The sequence below is a fragment of the Labrus mixtus genome, chromosome 1, assembly GCF_963584025.1.
Source record: "Labrus mixtus chromosome 1, fLabMix1.1, whole genome shotgun sequence".
NCBI classification, from domain to species: domain Eukaryota; kingdom Metazoa; phylum Chordata; class Actinopteri; order Labriformes; family Labridae; genus Labrus; species Labrus mixtus.
In genome coordinates, this window is record NC_083612.1 from 1,236,431 (window position 1) to 1,254,087 (window position 17,657).

The following is a 17,657-nucleotide window of genomic DNA, read 5'->3' on the forward strand; positions in this document are numbered from 1 at the left end:
TATCGTCGTCTGCCGCTCATGACCCGTAGAGGAAGTGAAACTGAGATCATGGGGCGCCTGTGGTCGAGTGGTTTGTGCGCCCCCATGTACAGAGGTTGTAGTCCGACCTGTGCCCCCCCTCTCTCCTTAAATTCCGACTCCACTGTCCTGTCTCTCCAATAAAAGTCAACCAAAAGCCCCCCAAAAATAAATCTTAAAAATACAATTCTTCCACTCCGAAATTAAAACTTTATTTATAAACACAAGAACAATGTTTAACATAAGAATACAGCTTTAATTTAACAACAGCATCCAATCAAAGGTTAGCTTAAGTATTTTTAATTCAGTTTTTTAAGGGTCAGAAAACACAATTCATGTGAAAAGTTCACAGTTAAGAAAACACAGAGAGCTACATGTTAGAGTTCGTCTGTTTCACACAGACTGAGGGAAGCAGCAGGAAGGGGAACTAATCAGATTTGAGAGTTGTGTTCTTCACAGGAGTCGAACTCAGTCTTTCTTCCATTTCTCTCTTCCTCTGCTTCTTTGCTGACAGACAGATCCACAGGAAGATGAAAAAACCTTAAAAAGAAAGCGAGAGATGAATACATTATAAAAAAACCATTATCAGAGTCGACAGCAAATCATATTTAGATAAGTAAACAGGTTCAATAAAAGGAGGACTAGCTGCAAACTATAAAACCTTTAATGCTCCCTGTCACATGTATAAATCAGTTAATATATCGGTTATTGTTTATTTAAAGGTCACATATTATTTAAAATACCCTTTATGTGTTGTTCCAATACTAACATGTGTCTCTAGTCTGTCTACAAACCTCCCAATGATGAGAAAAGTCCATCCTCTCCGTCTTTTGCCTGCTCCACTTTTCAGAAAATGTGTGCTCAAACAGGCCGTTTGGAGATTTTCCCTCTATGACATCACAAAGGGCAGTAGCCCCTCCCCCAGGTGGGTGACACTCCCACAGCTAGGTGTTTGTTCTGCCCTCTGAGTCTGCCTTCTCACCGTAAACAATAGGACATGGAGCGAGAAAGACCGAGTACACCCAAGCCCTTCCAGAGAGGGGGCGTGGTCAGACACAGCTCATTTACATATTTAAAGGTACAGACACAGAAACAGCCTGTTCTGAGCAGGGCTGAAATAGAGGGGTTTATAGACATGATCAAATACAGGATCAGAGTGGATTTAGAACAAGAAACTTCACAGACATGTTTTGAGGAGCTCTGAGACTTATTTACACTGAAGAAGAGGAGGAGGATATGTCACCTTTAATCATTGGAGTATTGACGGGATCCTTTAGATTTTATATTTCGTATTTTTAACTTTCTTTTTCTTGTGTTATAAAAGTTGTTGGTTGTGTTATTTTATCTTTATTGTGTTTTATTTGTGTGCCTGTACCACATCAAGTAAAAACAGTGAGACCGGCTGCAGACCTTGGGTGGAGTTGAGGATGCAGAAGAGATAGAGGATGGGTAAGTTGACGTATCCTGAGCCCATGAAGGCCAGACCCCAGGTGGTCCCCATCAAGCAGGTGAGACCTAGCACGGTGAGACCCCCCCTGCATGACTCACTCAACCTCTGCGGGTCTCTCCAGGTCTTTCCCCCCTCACCCTCCGCTCCGAGCCTGGACCTGCTCCTGAACACTTGTTTCATCTTGCAGATGCTGGAGGCCACCGCCACCAGTATGCCGGAGTTGAAGACGAATATGAGGGTGAAATAGAGCAGGTTCAGGGAGTAGAAGAAGGAGTCGTCTGTGATCCAGCAGCTGTGGGACAGAACAGGACTTCAGGTTGCAGTTATGATATATCATGGCTTCTAACAGGAAGCTGTGTTAAATGCTGGTGAATCATGCATAGTAACGGTCTGTTATTCCTAGATAGATCACTGTTGTTAAGAGTAAATAACTGTTACTAAGAAAAGCAGACGGTTGCTAAGGGCTCTAATCAAACTCTAATCATATGAAAACCTGAAAGAAGTCCGGTTAATATGACGTCTGTCTGTGTACTGTGGGGAAAAAAGAGAAAGGAGAGGACGGTTATGAAGGTTAAAAGACGCAAAAACTGCAGGCTATGATGGGGGAATCTACAAATCTGAAGATGGCACATAAAGTAAAGACGGACCGTTACATGGTTAGAGACACAGCAGCGTTTTAAAGACCGCTGAGAGGACGAGAAAATGTCAACAGACTCTGACTGTGACGAGGCAGAAACACTGAAGCAGGTGCTGCCCTGATTCATGAGGATCTGTTCAAATCAAGTCACTTCACCGGCGGTGGAAATGTTCGGTATTTTGTGAGTAAGGGAAAATAGTTCAGAGTTCACCGTTGCTATGGACGCAGCTCTGTAGATTCCAACTGACCCCTCCACTTCGGGGGGTCCTGTCCCTGCTGTGGTGACATCATGCGCTCTGTACATTATATGTAACATATTTCATTCGAGCCTCTCATTTGTATTTACATTCTGAAATGTCCTTTATTGTAAGAAGTGGGGTAAATAACTAAACATAGATGGGCATTTTGGATGCGGTCCTCTGTTGTTTTCTTCACCAAATCTGGACGATAGTATGAATACTCAACAGGTAGCCACACTCTAAATATAGACAGATCGGGGAGAAAAAAAACCTAAGTTGACAAGCCGCCATTACTGCGGTGGCCTCTCCCTTCGACAGTCGCAGGTTTGAATGAGAGCTGTCCTAAAAAGTGAAGATTTTTCTACTTTTAAAATGATTGTATAAGTTACTTCAGGAGGAACCTGTTGAGTTTTACAGTTTACTAACAGTCAGGAAAAACTATTTCACAATAAAACTAGTCTGTGATTATTAAATGCAGCAGCTGTTTAATGAAGCTAACGAGCTTGTAGAATAACGTTATATTAAACAGCATGTCATCAGATCCGATGTATCGGCTGGTTGCTTTTTCTTTATTTCGTTATGAAATCAGGTCGTTGTTGTATAAACAAAAAGTCTACTGTGTAAAATCTAAATTAAGATCTCCTCATTAAGGTTCCTTCATCAGCAGCTGTCTGATTAGACGCCACCGCAGCAATGGCCGCCTCCACAAGATGGCAGCGCTCACAAACCGGCCTAATTTCTGTCCATTTTACTATAAATGGAACCAAAATGTGCATTCGGCATCTTGTAGGAAATGTTTGAGTTTGCAGAATAATCCTTTATATATACAAATCAGTAAATATATTTTCTCTGTACTCAAGTATAAAGAAAAGGGCAAAAATGCTGAAAGATAAAAAACACAAAATATGCATGTGACGGGGTCCTCTGGCAATCCACCCGAAACTTAAAAACAGGCGTAGTCGCAGACTGTAAGTGAAGTGTTTTTATTTTCTGCCGGCCTCCCAAAGTGCAGTGATAGCTATTTACAAACATGAAAAAATGCAAAAACAGAAAACCAAACAAAAAACAAACAAACGGTACTTCCAAAAAAAAATGAACTCTCGCTGTAACATGTTACCTTCCCTGTAACCATCCTCGACTGCCTGAAAGCAGTAAGCAGCCATCTTTTAAAAGCAAGAAGCCCCTCCCACTGGGCGTTATGAATTGCATAACATTTTACACAAAACACACTTTCTCATGAATGAGCAATTTATAACCGGTTAAATTCATATGGTCTACTCATCACTAAATTACCCATTTTCATCCATATTTTATTAACACCTCGCTAATGTATCTGTGGCGATACATTGCAAACAAACATTTAATTACCCAATCAATCACGTGATTACCAATGTGCGCCCCATCCGCCTATTTAGAATGCGGAACTGGGCCCACTCTGTTTGGCACCCAAACGGGACACAGCGGCGCGCATGAAACGCACCAACGGTAATACCGCTATGACTATATATATATATATATGTATGAAACCAAAAATAGAGCTCTCAAGTGTGCACCCTTAATCGCGCTATGAAACTGAGAGGGAAAGGAGGATGATGGTGTGATTTACTGTATGATTATAGGCGCACTGGCAGAGGGAAAAGTTTGGCGGATGTGTGTGTGTCAGCGTGTGTCAGTGTGTGTCAGTGTGTGTCAGCGTGTGTCAGCGTGTGTGCGCTGACTGCAGTCAGTGACGGAGCCGCTCCGTCACATCATCCCCCTCCTCCCGGAGGTTGACGATGTGCGGCAACCTGGAAAGGTAGTCAGCCACCACATTGGACGTTCCCGATCGGTGTCGGATGGTGAACTTGACCGGCTGGAGTGAAAGATACCATCTGGTCAGGCGACTGTTGTGGTCCTTCATTGAGTTGATCCAGGTCAGAGCTCTGTGGTCCGTTTCAAGATCAAACTCCCGTCCAAGTAGATAGTACCGCAGACTTTCCAATCCCCACTTAATGGCCAGGCCCTCCTTCTCCACCGTGGAATACCTGGTCTCACGTGGCTGAAGCTTGCGGCTCAGGTACAGAATTGGATGCTCTTCTCCTGGATCTCCTTGGGCCAGAACTGCTCCAAGACCAACTGCAGAGGCATCCACCTGTACCAGGAATCGTCGGTTGAAGTCTGGACTTTTGAGAACAGGGGAAGAGCACAGGTGGGCTTTCAGGGTTCTGAAAGCTGTTTCGCAGTCATCTGACCAGGTAACAGGATTTCTCTGGTCCTTGCTGGTGAGTGCCGTGATCGGTGCAGCAATCGTTGCAAATTGGGGCACAAATCTCCTGTACCAGCCAGCCAAACCCAGGAAAGACCGTACCTCCTTCTTGGTGCGAGGTCGAGGGCATTTCTGGATAGCTTCAACCTTATCCACTTGAGGTCGCACCTCTCCTCGGCCCAGTAGGTAACCCAGGTACCTTGTCTCTTGCCGTGCCCACTCACACATTGAGGGATTGAGGGTCAGCCCAGCCTGCTGGATTTTCCCAAGAACCAGGGACAGATGTTGTATATGATCTTCCCAGGTATTGCTGTAGATGACCACATCGTCCAGATAGGCGGCGCTGCAATGTCCACAATCCTGGAGGACTCTGTCCATCAGTCTCTGGAAGGTGGCGGGAGCTCCATGAAGACCGAAGGGCATCACCGTGAACTGGAAGAGACCAGCTGGTGTTCGGAACGCTGTGTACGGTCGGCTCGACTCTTCAAGGGGCACTTGCCAGTACCCTTTACACAGGTCCAACGTGGTGATGAACTTTGCTGCTCCAATTTGTTCCAGCAGGTCATCGATCCTTGGCATTGGGTAGGCATCAAACTGAGAGATTGAGTTTCCTGAAGTCAATGCAGATGCGGAGGGACCCGTCCTTTTTGAAGACGATGACCACCGGACTGCACCACTCGGAGTTGGATGGCTCGATCACACCCAGTCTGAGCATTTCTTCTACCTCTTGTTTCAGTTTCTCCACCAGATTTTGCGGGACTCGGTAGGGACGTTGGCGAATTGCTTGTCCCTCTTTCAGTCGGATGACATGCTCAACCACAGTGGTTTTCCCTGGATTGGCAGCAAACAGAGAAGAAGCCTCCTGGAAGACCTGCAGCAGCTGTGATGCTCGTTCTGGGGCCAGGTGTACCAATACAGGAGAGACAGGCGTTGCTTGAGTTTCTGGACCCGTCTGTTCTTCTTCCTCAAGGTCCACTTCTCTTACCAGCAAAGCCATCCCTGTAGAAGCCACTGGTCGCTCCTTCCACTCTTTGAGAAGGTTGACATGGTAGGTCTGTTTTGGTCGTTTCTTCTCAGGATGGTAAACCTCATAGGTGACCGGGCCCATCTTGCGGGAGATGGTGTATGGGCCTTGCCATTTTGCCAGGAGCTTGCTGTTGGATGAAGGAAGAAGCAGCAGAACTTTCTGGTCAGGCTGGAACTCCCGATGTCGAGCCTGTTGGTCGTACCAAGTCTTCTGACTCTTCTGGGCCTCTCGCAGATTGACCTCTGCCTCCTCCTGGTATTTAACGAGTCGCTCCCTCATCTCCAGCACAAACTGGATCACCCCTCTGTCGTTAGTAGTGGTTGATGGAGCCTCCCAACCCTTACGAAGTAGATCCAAGGGTCCTTGTACATCCCAGCCATACAGGAGCTCAAATGGAGAAAAACCTGTCGAAGCTTGAGGAACCTCCTGGTATGCAAACAGCAGGAATGGCAGCCAGCGATCCCAGTCCTTCCCTGTGTCGTCAACAAACTTCCGGAGCATCCTCTTCAGCGTCTGGTTAAACCTCTCAACCAAACCGTCTGTCTGTGGGTGGTATGGCGTGGTCTTGATTGCATTAATGCCCAGCTGCTTATAGAGGAGCTGCATGAGTCTGGAGGTAAAGTTGGTCCCCTGATCAGTGAGGATCTCGTCTGGTATTCCCACCCTGGAGAAAAGCTGGACCAACGCACGCACTACTGCTGGAGCAGTGATGGTGCGAAGGGGAAAAGCCTCTGGAAACCGCGTTGCATAATCACAGATGACCAGGATGTACTGATGACCTCCGCTGCTTTTCACCAGAGGGCCCACGATGTCCATGGCAATCCTGCGGAATGGTGTGGAGATGACAGGGAGAGGCTGCAGAAAAGCTCGGTCAGATTTGCGGGCAGTGCATGTTTTCTGGCATGTAGGGCATGTGGTGCAATATTTCTGAATGTCGGTGTACATGGAAGGCCAAAAAAACCGTGAACTGACACGGATGTAGGTTTTGTGGCGACCAAGGTGTCCTGCCCATGGGAGTGTGTGTGCTAGGTGCATGACAAGGACCCTACAACTAGCTGGGATCACAAGACGTTTGTCTTCATTACAAACACAATACAGCACATCATTGTCAACAATGAACATCTCCTTCCCCACACAATCCCCACTGGTGTCCTTGACTACTTTGGCAAACAATGGTTGCAAAGTAGCATCTTCCCTTTGTAACACTGAAATATTGTCAGGCACATTCCACATGTCATCACACAGCACAATCTGTCGGTCTGGTTGAGCTAGCTTTAGCTGTTTCTCAAAGCGTCGCTGGCGACGGGATTTTCTTGGCCCCTTAGTGCCACCCTCACACAGACTACTGTCGAGGTCTGGGAGTGGTTGGACACCAGCTTTCGCTTGGGCTCTGGTGATTACAGGACAAGACAATTGCACATTCAGTTCTCCCTTTTTTCCAGAGTCACTTTGCTCTGACAGTTCTTTATCCTGTAACAAGTCCATTAACACAGGCAAGTCCCAACCCAAGATGGCATCAACAGGCAGATGCTCTACAACCCCAACAGTCAGTAGGTAAGATTGTTCATCAATGATCACCATTAGTTCAGTTTTGGGATAGAGGTGCCTGTCTCCATGAACACACAAAATGTCCGCCTGCCTGCGGTAGTCCACACTGCCTACTGGCACCAGAGCACTTTTAACCAGCGACATGTAGCTACCTGAGTCTAACAGGGCTGTCACGCGTTGACCACTGATGGTAACAGTTTTATGTCGCGTTTTCACCTCCAGGTCCGCCTCGGGGCCCATTTCTGACCGGGGTGCATAACAAGCGCCGGTGACCTTAGCTTTGCGTACGGGACACACAGAAGCTTTGTGGCCTGGCTGCTGGCAATAGAAGCAAACAAGGTCCTTACCCGATCCTCGTTGGTTTGGGGCAGAGATAGTGTCACCTGAAGGTTCTTGGTGTCTCTCTCCCCTTGTAGGTCGTGACTGCGGATGCTGGAAAGCTGGTCGGTGGGGTAGACTGGTGAAACGTGGCACTGGTGCATTGGAGACACGTGGAGCTGGTACACCTCTCCGGGCATTCAGGTACTGTAGCACCAGCCGGGCAGCTGAGAGTCCCTCGACTGGCTCGTGCTCCTTCACCCAGGTCCTCACCTCCGTCGGAAGTACCCGGAGTAGCTGCTCCAAGACGACGGCTTCCCCAATCTCCTCCTTGGTGTGCTGCTCGGGCCGGATCCAGCGTCGGTAGAGTCCCTTCAGGCGGTGGTAGGTCTCGGTGGGGTTCTCACCAGAGGGCACAGCGGTGGCACGGAACTGCTGCCGGTACGTCTCTGGAGAGATGTCAAATTTTATGAGCAGGGCTGCTCTTAAGTCAGTGTAGCAGTGAGCCATCTCCTCATCCATCGCAGTGTAGGCCTCCAGTGCCTTACCAGTCAGCAGTGGAACGAGGCGGCAGGCCCACTCACTCTCTGGCCATTTCCAGGTCTTGGCAATTCGCTCAAATCTCAGCAGATAGTTCTCAATGTCTTCCCCCATCTGATATTGTGGAATTTTGGGGTCTTGGTAGGGCCTCCACTCTGGCCTCGGCTGTTCAGGTCGACTGCTGGTATCCTGCGACGGAAAAGAAGGATACTCAGCTGCTGAATCCTGATGTCCTCGCCGGGGTGCTGGGGTAGGCAGCTCGAATCTTGGGCTGCTTACAGTGGCTGTACTTGGAGTTGTGACATGGGCTGGCCTGTTCTGCCCCCGTGGGGACTGGGGCCCTGGTTGATAAGGCTGCTCGGGCCCTGGAAGAGAAGCCCTCAGGCCTTGGATCTCTGCCAACAGGCCCTCCTCTCTCCTTTGCTGTGATGCCAAAAAGTCTCTCATCATAGCCACCAGTTCTCCTCCTGCTTCACCTGCAGACACTGGGCCTTTAGGAGCTGCTGGGACCTGCCAAGGCCTGTACTCCTCATCGTCCTCCTCTGTCGAAGTTGCCACTGTGTCCCAAGCCGGGTCAGCCTTGGCAGCTGCTTCCTCCAACTGCTCTCGCCACTGGGACCGTAGTCCTGTGCGCTGCTTTTGGGGCCGGATTAGCTTCTTGCGACTAGCCATCTCACTTCTGACACCATATGTGACGGGGTCCTCTGGCAATCCACCCGAAACTTAAAAACAGGCGTAGTCGCAGACTGTAAGTGAAGTGTTTTTATTTTCTGCCGGCCTCCCAAAGTGCAGTGATAGATATTTACAAACATGCAAAAATGCAAAAACAGAAAACCAAACAAAAAACAAACAAACGGTACTTCCAAAAAAAAATGAACTCTCGCTGTAACATGTTACCTTCCCTGTAACCATCCTCGACTGCCTGAAAGCAGTAAGCAGCCATCTTTTAAAAGCAAGAAGCCCCTCCCACTGGGCGTTATGAATTGCATAACATTTTACACAAAACACACTTTCTCATGAATGAGCAATTTATAACCGGTTAAATTCATATGGTCTACTCATCACTAAATTACCCATTTTCATCCATATTTTATTAACACCTCACTAATGTATCTGTGGCGATACATTGCAAACAAACATTTAATTACCCAATCAATCACGTGATTACCAATGTGCGCCCCATCCGCCTATTTAGAATGCGGAACTGGGCCCACTCTGTTTGGCACCCAAACGGGACACAGCGGCGCGCATGAAACGCACCAACGGTAATACCGCTATGACTATATATATATATATATATATATATGTATGAAAAACAAAAATAGAGCTCTCAAGTGTGCACCCTTAATCGCACTATGAAACTGAGAGGGAAAGGAGGATGATGGTGTGATTTACTGTATGATTATAGGCGCACTGGCAGAGGGAAAAGTTTGGCGGATGTGTGTGTGTCAGCGTGTGTCAGTGTGTGTCAGTGTGTGTCAGCGTGTGTCAGCGTGTGTGCGCTGACTGCAGTCAGTGACGGAGCCGCTCCGTCACAATGCACGAGTACATATACAAAGTGCATGAACTACACATTCCCTGTCTATGTGAGAATCATTCAGTTTCAGGTCTTCACAAAGTCATGTAGCTTTCACTCACATGGAGTTGGTTTGGTTAGTGTCAGACATGGTCATATGTGTAACTCCATAAAACTGTTTGAAGTCCTTCACTCCCAAAGAGATGCCAACGATCACAGCAGGGATCCCTGAGAGTCACACACACACACACACACACACACACACACACACACACACACACACACACACACACACAGTGTATTTAAGAATGTATTAAAAAAGACGACCTGGTGTTTTGATGTAAACATATTCCAGTACACAAACATATTCCTGAAACATCAGTTGGCATGAAGGGTTTTGTTTTCCCGTTCAGGGACGCAGGCGCAAAAACACAACTGAACCCCGAGCCAAATGGAAGATTGAAGAAGAAGAGTGCCTTTATAACCTCTCATGATGACAAACCACACAGCCATCGTCCTCGTGTTTGTCAAATCTACACTTTGAAATCATCACTACAAATGTGTGGTCTCACAGTCTGGCACAAGCTTTTATAATGTGTGTGTTCAGAGGAGTATAATCTTGGTTGAAAGTGTCATTTTGTCTGGTGGTTAACATGAAACTGCGAGGGGGGGGGGACATCGGTTACATGAGTAACTCAGTACTTTGAATCTCGGATGTCAGTATGGATGAAAAAGAACAAAAGGATACTGTAGAAAAAGCATCACATAAGAGGCCATCGGTGGCTCAGTTGTGTTTTTTCCCATAAAAACTTCCTCTTTCTGAAGAACTGAAACATGTTCCTGGTGGTTTATGTTTGTTTTCTTTTTGAGTTTGACTGCTTTTCATACAGTGAAAAGGCAAATCAGCTGACTGTAAACTCTGACTCACCCCATCCAGCCAGAGACAGTTTGAGCAGGTAGTGCTTGTAGTAGGTGTTGTACACCTTAATCAGCAGCAGATACAGGTGAAGAGCCTCTATGGCCATCCAGGTGAAACAGCAGAGCAGAGAGTAATGCATGAGAGCGGCCACGAACACACACACCCAGTCGGGCTCCACCGTGGCCCCCCACTCCGTCAGCAGGAAGGTGGTGTTGAGCAGGAACAGGGCTCCGCTCAGAGAGACGTGGATGGAGATGGAGTAATCCATCTTGTGGCTTCTGAGGGAAGAGACGGGGACACAGAGGGATCTGTTAGAGAGGAGCTCAGTTAGACCTGCAGCTAGCTCTGGGCCCTGAGGACCCCAACTCAGCTCAGCAGCTCTCTCACCCCCCAGTGTCAACAAATCAAGGCTGGACTCGGTTAAAATCTCCTAGTTTCTTTACTTTTAATGACAACTACATTCAATTTAGAAATGAAGGGTTTGACTGCTAAATGTATCCACTGCTGATGATAGCTACTGAGTTATTAAATTGTAGTTTTACTTTGAAATATGTCCCTCTTGATTCTCACTATTGACTTTTTCAGAAGCAGTAAAATGGCCGATTCCTCTTTTTTCTCTATGTATTCAATTTGCTTGTTGGAAAGAAGCCGTATGACAAGTATGAGATCGGTGAATCATGTCTTGTAAGGTGCATGGTGCTATGTTTATAAATTAATCTTAACCTCTGTACTTATGCCACAATCGTGCCGATGATATAGTTTACCTGTAAATCTCTGTAAGCTCTCAGGCTGAATTAAGCATGTAAAGTTCAAAGTGCTTTAAAAAAGTAATGGAAGTTACCATCTTCGCTCCCAGGATTTACACCTTCTAGGAAAAAGGGCATTCAAGTATGCTGCTCCCTCTTCTTGGAATCGTTTGCAAGATACTTTAAATCTTCGGGAGCTGGTTTCCTTGAATGTTTTTAAAGGTCGTCTTAATGATCTGGAGGCAGAAATAACTGACTGTAGATGTTTTAGCTAACTCGTATTACCCTTTTTGATCGCTTTGTTGCTGATGACTTCTGACAGATTCTGATGAATGGTTCTTTTTGTGATTCCTGTATTTAAGTGTTTTATGTCTGAAACCCTGTAATTGTGCTGCTGCCTGTCTTGGCCAGGACGCTCTTGTAAAAGAGATTTTTAATCTCAATGAGACTTTTTCCTGGTTAAATAAAAAAAAATAAAAAAAAGGTTTGGTTACAACGAGGGGATCTAACATTATCTGTCCATACCATTAAAAATCGATCCAAATATGGTCAATTTCAATCAATTTTACAAAACTATAAAAAAAACAAAAAAAAAAACAAGGCTCTTTTTTTAACCAGCAGAGGGTGCTATCTTCTTTTGGCTTCTGTTGATCGACAGCTGTAACCTAACTTTGACGTGGGTATTAAGGGACAATACTCTCGTGCTCGCCCCTCTTGCTCTCTCTCTTTACATATCAGGTATTCATCGTGTAATACCAGTGTTTTTGGTGTTGAATGGCTAACAGTGCACATGGTGCGAATGCATAAGAATTTAAGTGCACATACCGACCAAAGACATAAATGACAAGAGACAAAGCAGTGAAGAAGGCGGACAGGCCGCAGCCAATGTAGCTGATGTATGACAGAATCTCCCAGTGGATTTTTGCGATTGGCTCTCTCATCTGCAGAAAAGAAAAAACAGTGGTTCCAGTGTGAAAATGACAGGTTAATATTAACTTAAAGTCAGGAACAAGACACGACGTAGTATCTAACACAAATGATGATCAAATACGACTTTAAACAGCTGGATTTTTTGTATTTCCTGTTTTGAAGGTGCTGAATGACTTGATCTTATGTGGAACAGGTGACAAATCGAGTGTGTCTCCTTACCAGCAGGACAGCGAATGGTGTTGTGTGGTTACAGATGCAGGTGATATCTGTTCTGTTGTCATCGGTTACATTGTACGTCTCACATCCGTTCGTTCTCCAGCAAGTATCTGGAAATGCAAATATCCAAACTGCATGTCAGGCCACATGATGATGTTTGCTCCAACATTAAGTAAGTAAGTAAGGTTTATTTGTATAGCACATTTCACAGACAAAGGTCACAAAGTGCTTTACATCAACTAAAATCAACATACATGACCAGGAACAATAATTGGCACAGTAAAACGTAGATCAGTAGGTAGACTGGGTGGACCTCATTATCCACAGGCCTTTCTATAAATCAACATATAGCTAATTTTTTAAAAGACTCAATGGTCTCAAACGCATGATCACCACGAGTCTTAAAATGTGTCTGTGGGCCGGACAGCAGGTGTTGGCCGTTGGACCTTGGTGAACAGGTGGGTGACTACGGGCGTTTGAGTTCTGACAAATATTCTGGGGCCTGACTGAATGGCTCTAAAAGTGAGGGTTTAAAATTTAAGCCACAGGGAGTCGGTGCAGAGATTTCAGTGTGGGAGTGATGTGAGACCGTTTGTTTGACCTGGTGAGGACTCGAGGTGAAAAGAACATCATCAGTAATCAATGAGGGCGTGTAAGATCATCTCGATGACACTATAATGTTCTCAGTTGACTGATATTTCTTAAAGGGATAAAAGCATGATCCGGTTAGCTGCTTAACGTGGCTGTCGAGTGATAATGAAGGATTAAAGATGACTCCCAGATTACGGAGGTTAGAGTGAATAGCAGAGGGAATTCATTAAAGGCAGAATATGTGATTTTTTGATCTAGCAGATGTCGCCCTTGAGCACCAGCATGAAACCAAAACAACTCGCGCTGCATTGTTGTGTTAGCATGCTAATGCTAGCGATCTTTATTATGCTCGTATCTTCACACTGCATGTAAATTTACCTGAAATGAGCGTGATCTAGAAACACAGTTAAGCAGTGAGTACAGTATGTTATTCTTCTTTTCTCTAGTCCCTCAATTAAACAACTTTTATACACGAGGGGAGGAGTCAGCCGGCCGTCCGGGCGATGTAAACAAACTTAAGATATGACTCGGAAAACTCGGAAAACATCACAGACAATATTGTACAATAAAGAAATACTCTCAAATTTGTCAGTGAGCTACTGAACTAGTTTCAGTAACTCAAACGCAATGCAAAGTTTCATTTCATGCTGTAAGTAAAAAAAAACTGATATGAACCTACCCTCTACATCAAAATAGTTGCACAGTAACTGTGAGTGATTCTGTAAAATACAAAAAACAGAGGTGCATTAATTTAACAGTGGAATATCTCACAGAGCTCATGTACCCTTCTATAATATTATGCTCCAAGAATGCAGGTCTGCTCTATTATGGGAGGTAGAGTCTTTAATTATCAAGCCTTCTCGTGGTACCTATAGTCTCTAAATGTACTATGGGAGGTAGAGCCTTCAGTTATGAGGCCTGCTCGTGGTACCTACAGTCTCTAAATGTACTATGGGAGGTAGAGCCTTCAGTTATCAGGCCTGCTCGTGGTACCTACAGTCTCTAAATGTACTATGGGAGGTAGAGCCTTCAGTTATGAGGCCTGCTCGTGGTACCTGCAGTCTCTAAATGTACTATGGGAGGTAGAGCCTTCAGTTATCAGACCTGCTTGTGGTACCTACAATCTCTAAATGTACTATGGGAGGTAGAGCCTTCAGTTATGAGGCCTGCTCGTGGTACCTGCAGTCTCTAAATGTACTATGGGAGGTAGAGCCTTCAGTTATGAGGCCTGCTCGTGGTACCTGCAGTCTCTAAATGTACTATGGGAGGTAGAGCCTTCAGTTATCAGGCCTGCTCGTGGTACCTGCAGTCTCTAAATGTACTATGGGAGGTAGAGCCTTCAGTTATCAGGCCTGCTCGTGGTACCTGCAGTCTCTAAATGTACTATGGGAGGTAGAGCCTTCAGTTATCAGGCCTGTTCGTGGTACCTACAGTCTCTAAATGTACTATGGGAGGTATAGAGCCTTCAGTTATCAGGCCTTCTCGTGGTACCTACAGTCTCTAAATGTACTATGGGAGGTAGAGTCTTCAGTTATCAGGCCTGCTCGTGGTACCTGCAGTCTCTAAATGTACTATGGGAGGTAGAGCCTTCAGTTATCAGGCCTGCTCGTGGTACCTGCAGTCTCTAAATGTACTATGGGAGGTAGAGCCTTCAGTTATGAGGCCTGCTCGTGGTACCTACAGTCTCTAAATGTACTATGGGAGGTAGAGCCTTCAGTTATGAGGCCTGCTCGTGGTACCTGCAGTCTCTAAATGTACTATGGGAGGTAGAGCCTTCAGTTATCAGGCCTGCTCGTGGTACCTGCAGTCTCTAAATGTACTATGGGAGGTATAGAGCCTTCAGTTATCAGGCCTGCTCGTGGTACCTACAGTCTCTAAATGTACTATGGGAGGTAGAGCCTTCAGTTATGAGGCCTGCTCGTGGTACCTGCAGTCTCTAAATGTACTATGGGAGGTAGAGCCTTCAGTTATCAGGCCTGCTCGTGGTACCTGCAGTCTCTAAATGTACTATGGGAGGTATAGAGCCTTCAGTTATCAGGCCTGCTCGTGGTACCTGCAGTCAGGGTCCTGGAGGCAAACACACTCGTATCTCAAATTGTTTTTGTACAAGTGGTTGCATTTATTTTTTTCTTTAAGGTTTATTTTGGTATGTATGCCTTTTTTTAGAGACACGACAGTGGGCAGAGTCAGAAATCCGGGATAGAGAGAGAGAGAGAGAGAGAGAGAGAGAGAGAGAGAGGGTAGGGAACAGGTTGGACCCGAACCCAGGCAGCCTGCCCAGAGAACCAGTCTCCACGCATGAGTCACACACACACCAACCACCACGCCACCACTGCCGGCGGGGGGTTGAATTTTCAGATAATTCCTTCTTCTTGATTATATTAGCCTTGATAATTACTGGAGCAAGGAACATGCATTTAAACATTGTCCACATTTTGCTGAAAATTAAATCAAGTCAAGCCATGTTTCATTTTTTAAAAGTAAAATATATTCTTAAAAACAAACAGACTGATATCGATAACATAAAATCATACATGCACAGATATACTTACATCTATATTTCCGACTTCTAAACCTCTGAAAATCATCTTGATTGGTGTTTTCAGATTGTGAAGTCGATGTCCCCCCAGCAGCTCTATCCTGACGACCATCGACGAGATATTCTCCTGATTGAACTGAAGAGGAGACGGTTCAGTGAAGGCATTAAAGGAAACGGCGAGCTCTATGAACTGAACTTGACATATTGATACATAGAAATTTGGCTTGAATGGCCCGTGCATGTGTGAGAGGGTAAGTGATGTACTTTGAACTGAGTATTCTCCATGTAGCTGACCAAACCAACGAGCCGCTTCTCCTGTGGGATGTGCTGCAGGGCGTCGACTGGCAGCCAAATCTCAGGGATAAATGACTTGTTCTGAGGCAGCAGCTACCAGTAAATATAAAAAGATGATATAAAACTGTCAGGTATTCTTATAATAAGCATAATCTCTGCTTCAAGGGTTGTCTGCACCATGTTAATTACAGTTAGGGTACCTGTGGAGCTTCGATCTGGATTCTAGAGTTGGTTCCTGTGAGGTTGAGGTCAGACTCACTGATATTGTTCAGATTCAGCGATAAACTCTTCAGGTTGTGAGTTTTGGAGCCTCCAGCCTCAAGCTTGGAATCCTTCATAATGTTATGGATCATCTTTTCTTCCAGTCTGCAACAAGACGGAAAAACCTCAGTTTAGAACCAGCCGTTCACACTCATTTTTCAGAAAAAAATCCTCTCCACTCCCAGACTTCTCAAACCATCAATCAAGTGTAAACATGTTAACTTCTACTGTAAAAACAGGCTTTTTTGAATTGGTGTGTATGTGACTTCTGGTGCTCCTGCAACAAGTCTCTAGTGGACACTCGAGGTATCGCAGGAATTTGCACTTACCGATCGGCTTCGTTTTACAATACTGGAGCTGTACGCTTGCTCACCAGACGTTAAATTAGATATTCATCTTTGAAAAAAAACGATTTGTGACATTCAGCAGATTTTGTAGTCTTAAAGAAGAACATATTATCCCCCTCCTCCACCTTTTCAAACAGTCTGTGGTCTAAATGAAACATCTGTGCTGTGCTTTGGTCAAAATATAACATGAATCAAGCACCAGAGGAGGTTTGTGACCCTGTATAAACCAGCTCTCTCAGAACGCTCCGTTTTGGTGTGTGTGTCTCTTTAAATGCAATGACCCCCCCCCCCCCTTGAGTTTTCCAGGTAGACATCACTCCTCTGTAGCGAGAATAAAAATGGCGGACCTGCACCTGGGGGTGGAGTCCATTGGTGGAAATGCCAGGGGTGGGGAGGAGGTTTTTTTTTTACCAGAATCCCACTGTGACATCACAAGGAGAGCACATTTGAAACAGAGCATTTTTCTCTGTGTTGTAAGACTTATGCAGACCACAAACAAAGGACTGGATGGTTTATTTCACATGTTGTGGGTCAGTAGACTCTCAGGTTACTCAGATATATGTTCAGAAACACTGAAGAAGTGGATTTTTCATAATATGTCCCCTTTAATACTTTGTGTTAGAATTAACTGGCATGGTCTGGATCTGATTTACGCATAAGGCAATAATGGCCCAAAAGAAAAACAGTTTAACAGAAAACAGTCAATCTTATTTACTTTATGAAGTATTTCTTGACCTCAGGAAACCTGGGGAAGATGTGTAGACATGAATCTTTTATTTCGAAGAGTTTCATCATTTCCCTCTGCATAGCGCTGTCAGTGTCCAGGTCAATCATCAGATTCAAGACGGACGTGTCTTCACAAAAGTATGCAGCACATTTTAAACCTGAGAAGAGAGAGAGGAGTCAGATTCAACCTGCAGACATTTAAAAAGTGGAATGTCGATGAAAGAGCCAAAGCTGATTAGTAGAGAGCTGCATGTACAGAGACAGCAGTCTTACCACAGAGACAGTAGAATTACCTGGTGCTATGCTGTACTTGTGAAGAGAGGGAAGTATTTCCAACTCAGCGTTGAAGCAGGCAGAGGATCCATTGAACAACTCTTCACGCTCTGATGTGCATTCCATGAAGCTGCACGTTCCATTCAGCCAGGTAGAATGGTCCTTTATGCTATCAGAGACGCTGACATATGTTGACTTCATCTCAACGGTTCCATCTGAAATGCTGAAACAAACTAAAAAGGAAAGAGACAGAATGCATATCCTGAGTCACACGACA

The 17,657-nt window shown here is 45.4% G+C and overlaps 1 protein-coding gene across 2 annotated transcripts; it reads right to left on the reverse strand.

Moving 5' to 3' along the window:
- Positions 1-253: 253 nt before the first annotated feature.
- LOC132979251 (adhesion G-protein coupled receptor G2-like) lies at positions 254-17,294 on the reverse strand. Of its 2 annotated transcripts, XM_061044913.1 has the most exons (11): positions 17,097-17,293; positions 15,974-16,139; positions 15,744-15,866; positions 15,493-15,615; positions 13,620-13,659; positions 12,353-12,459; positions 12,029-12,144; positions 10,467-10,735; positions 9,661-9,766; positions 1,429-1,760; positions 254-558 (listed from the first exon to the last, which is right to left on the reverse strand). In XM_061044913.1, the coding sequence occupies exons 1-11, from the start codon at positions 17,213-17,215 to the stop codon at positions 446-448; spliced, it is 1,614 nt and encodes a 537-aa protein (XP_060900896.1). In that variant the 5' UTR covers positions 17,216-17,293; the 3' UTR covers positions 254-445. The 2 variants fall into 2 exon arrangements, with proteins under 2 accessions (XP_060900896.1, XP_060900905.1); XM_061044922.1 differs by lacking the exon at positions 15,744-15,866 and having other exon boundaries at positions 17,097-17,294.
- Positions 17,295-17,657: the final 363 nt, after the last annotated feature.

Excerpts from the sequence above, each read along its gene's own strand:
- LOC132979251 (XM_061044913.1), bottom strand. The coding sequence starts at position 17,215 with ATGATTGACCTGGACACTGACAGCGCTATGCAGAGGGAAATGATGAAA. Across the intron at positions 12,460-13,619 it reads CAACTATTTTGATGTAGAGG|ATACTTGCTGGAGAACGAAC; the intron begins GTAGGTTCATAT and ends TTGCATTTCCAG. Across the intron at positions 9,767-10,466 it reads ACTGTCTCTGGCTGGATGGG|GGATCCCTGCTGTGATCGTT; the intron begins GTGAGTCAGAGT and ends TGTGACTCTCAG.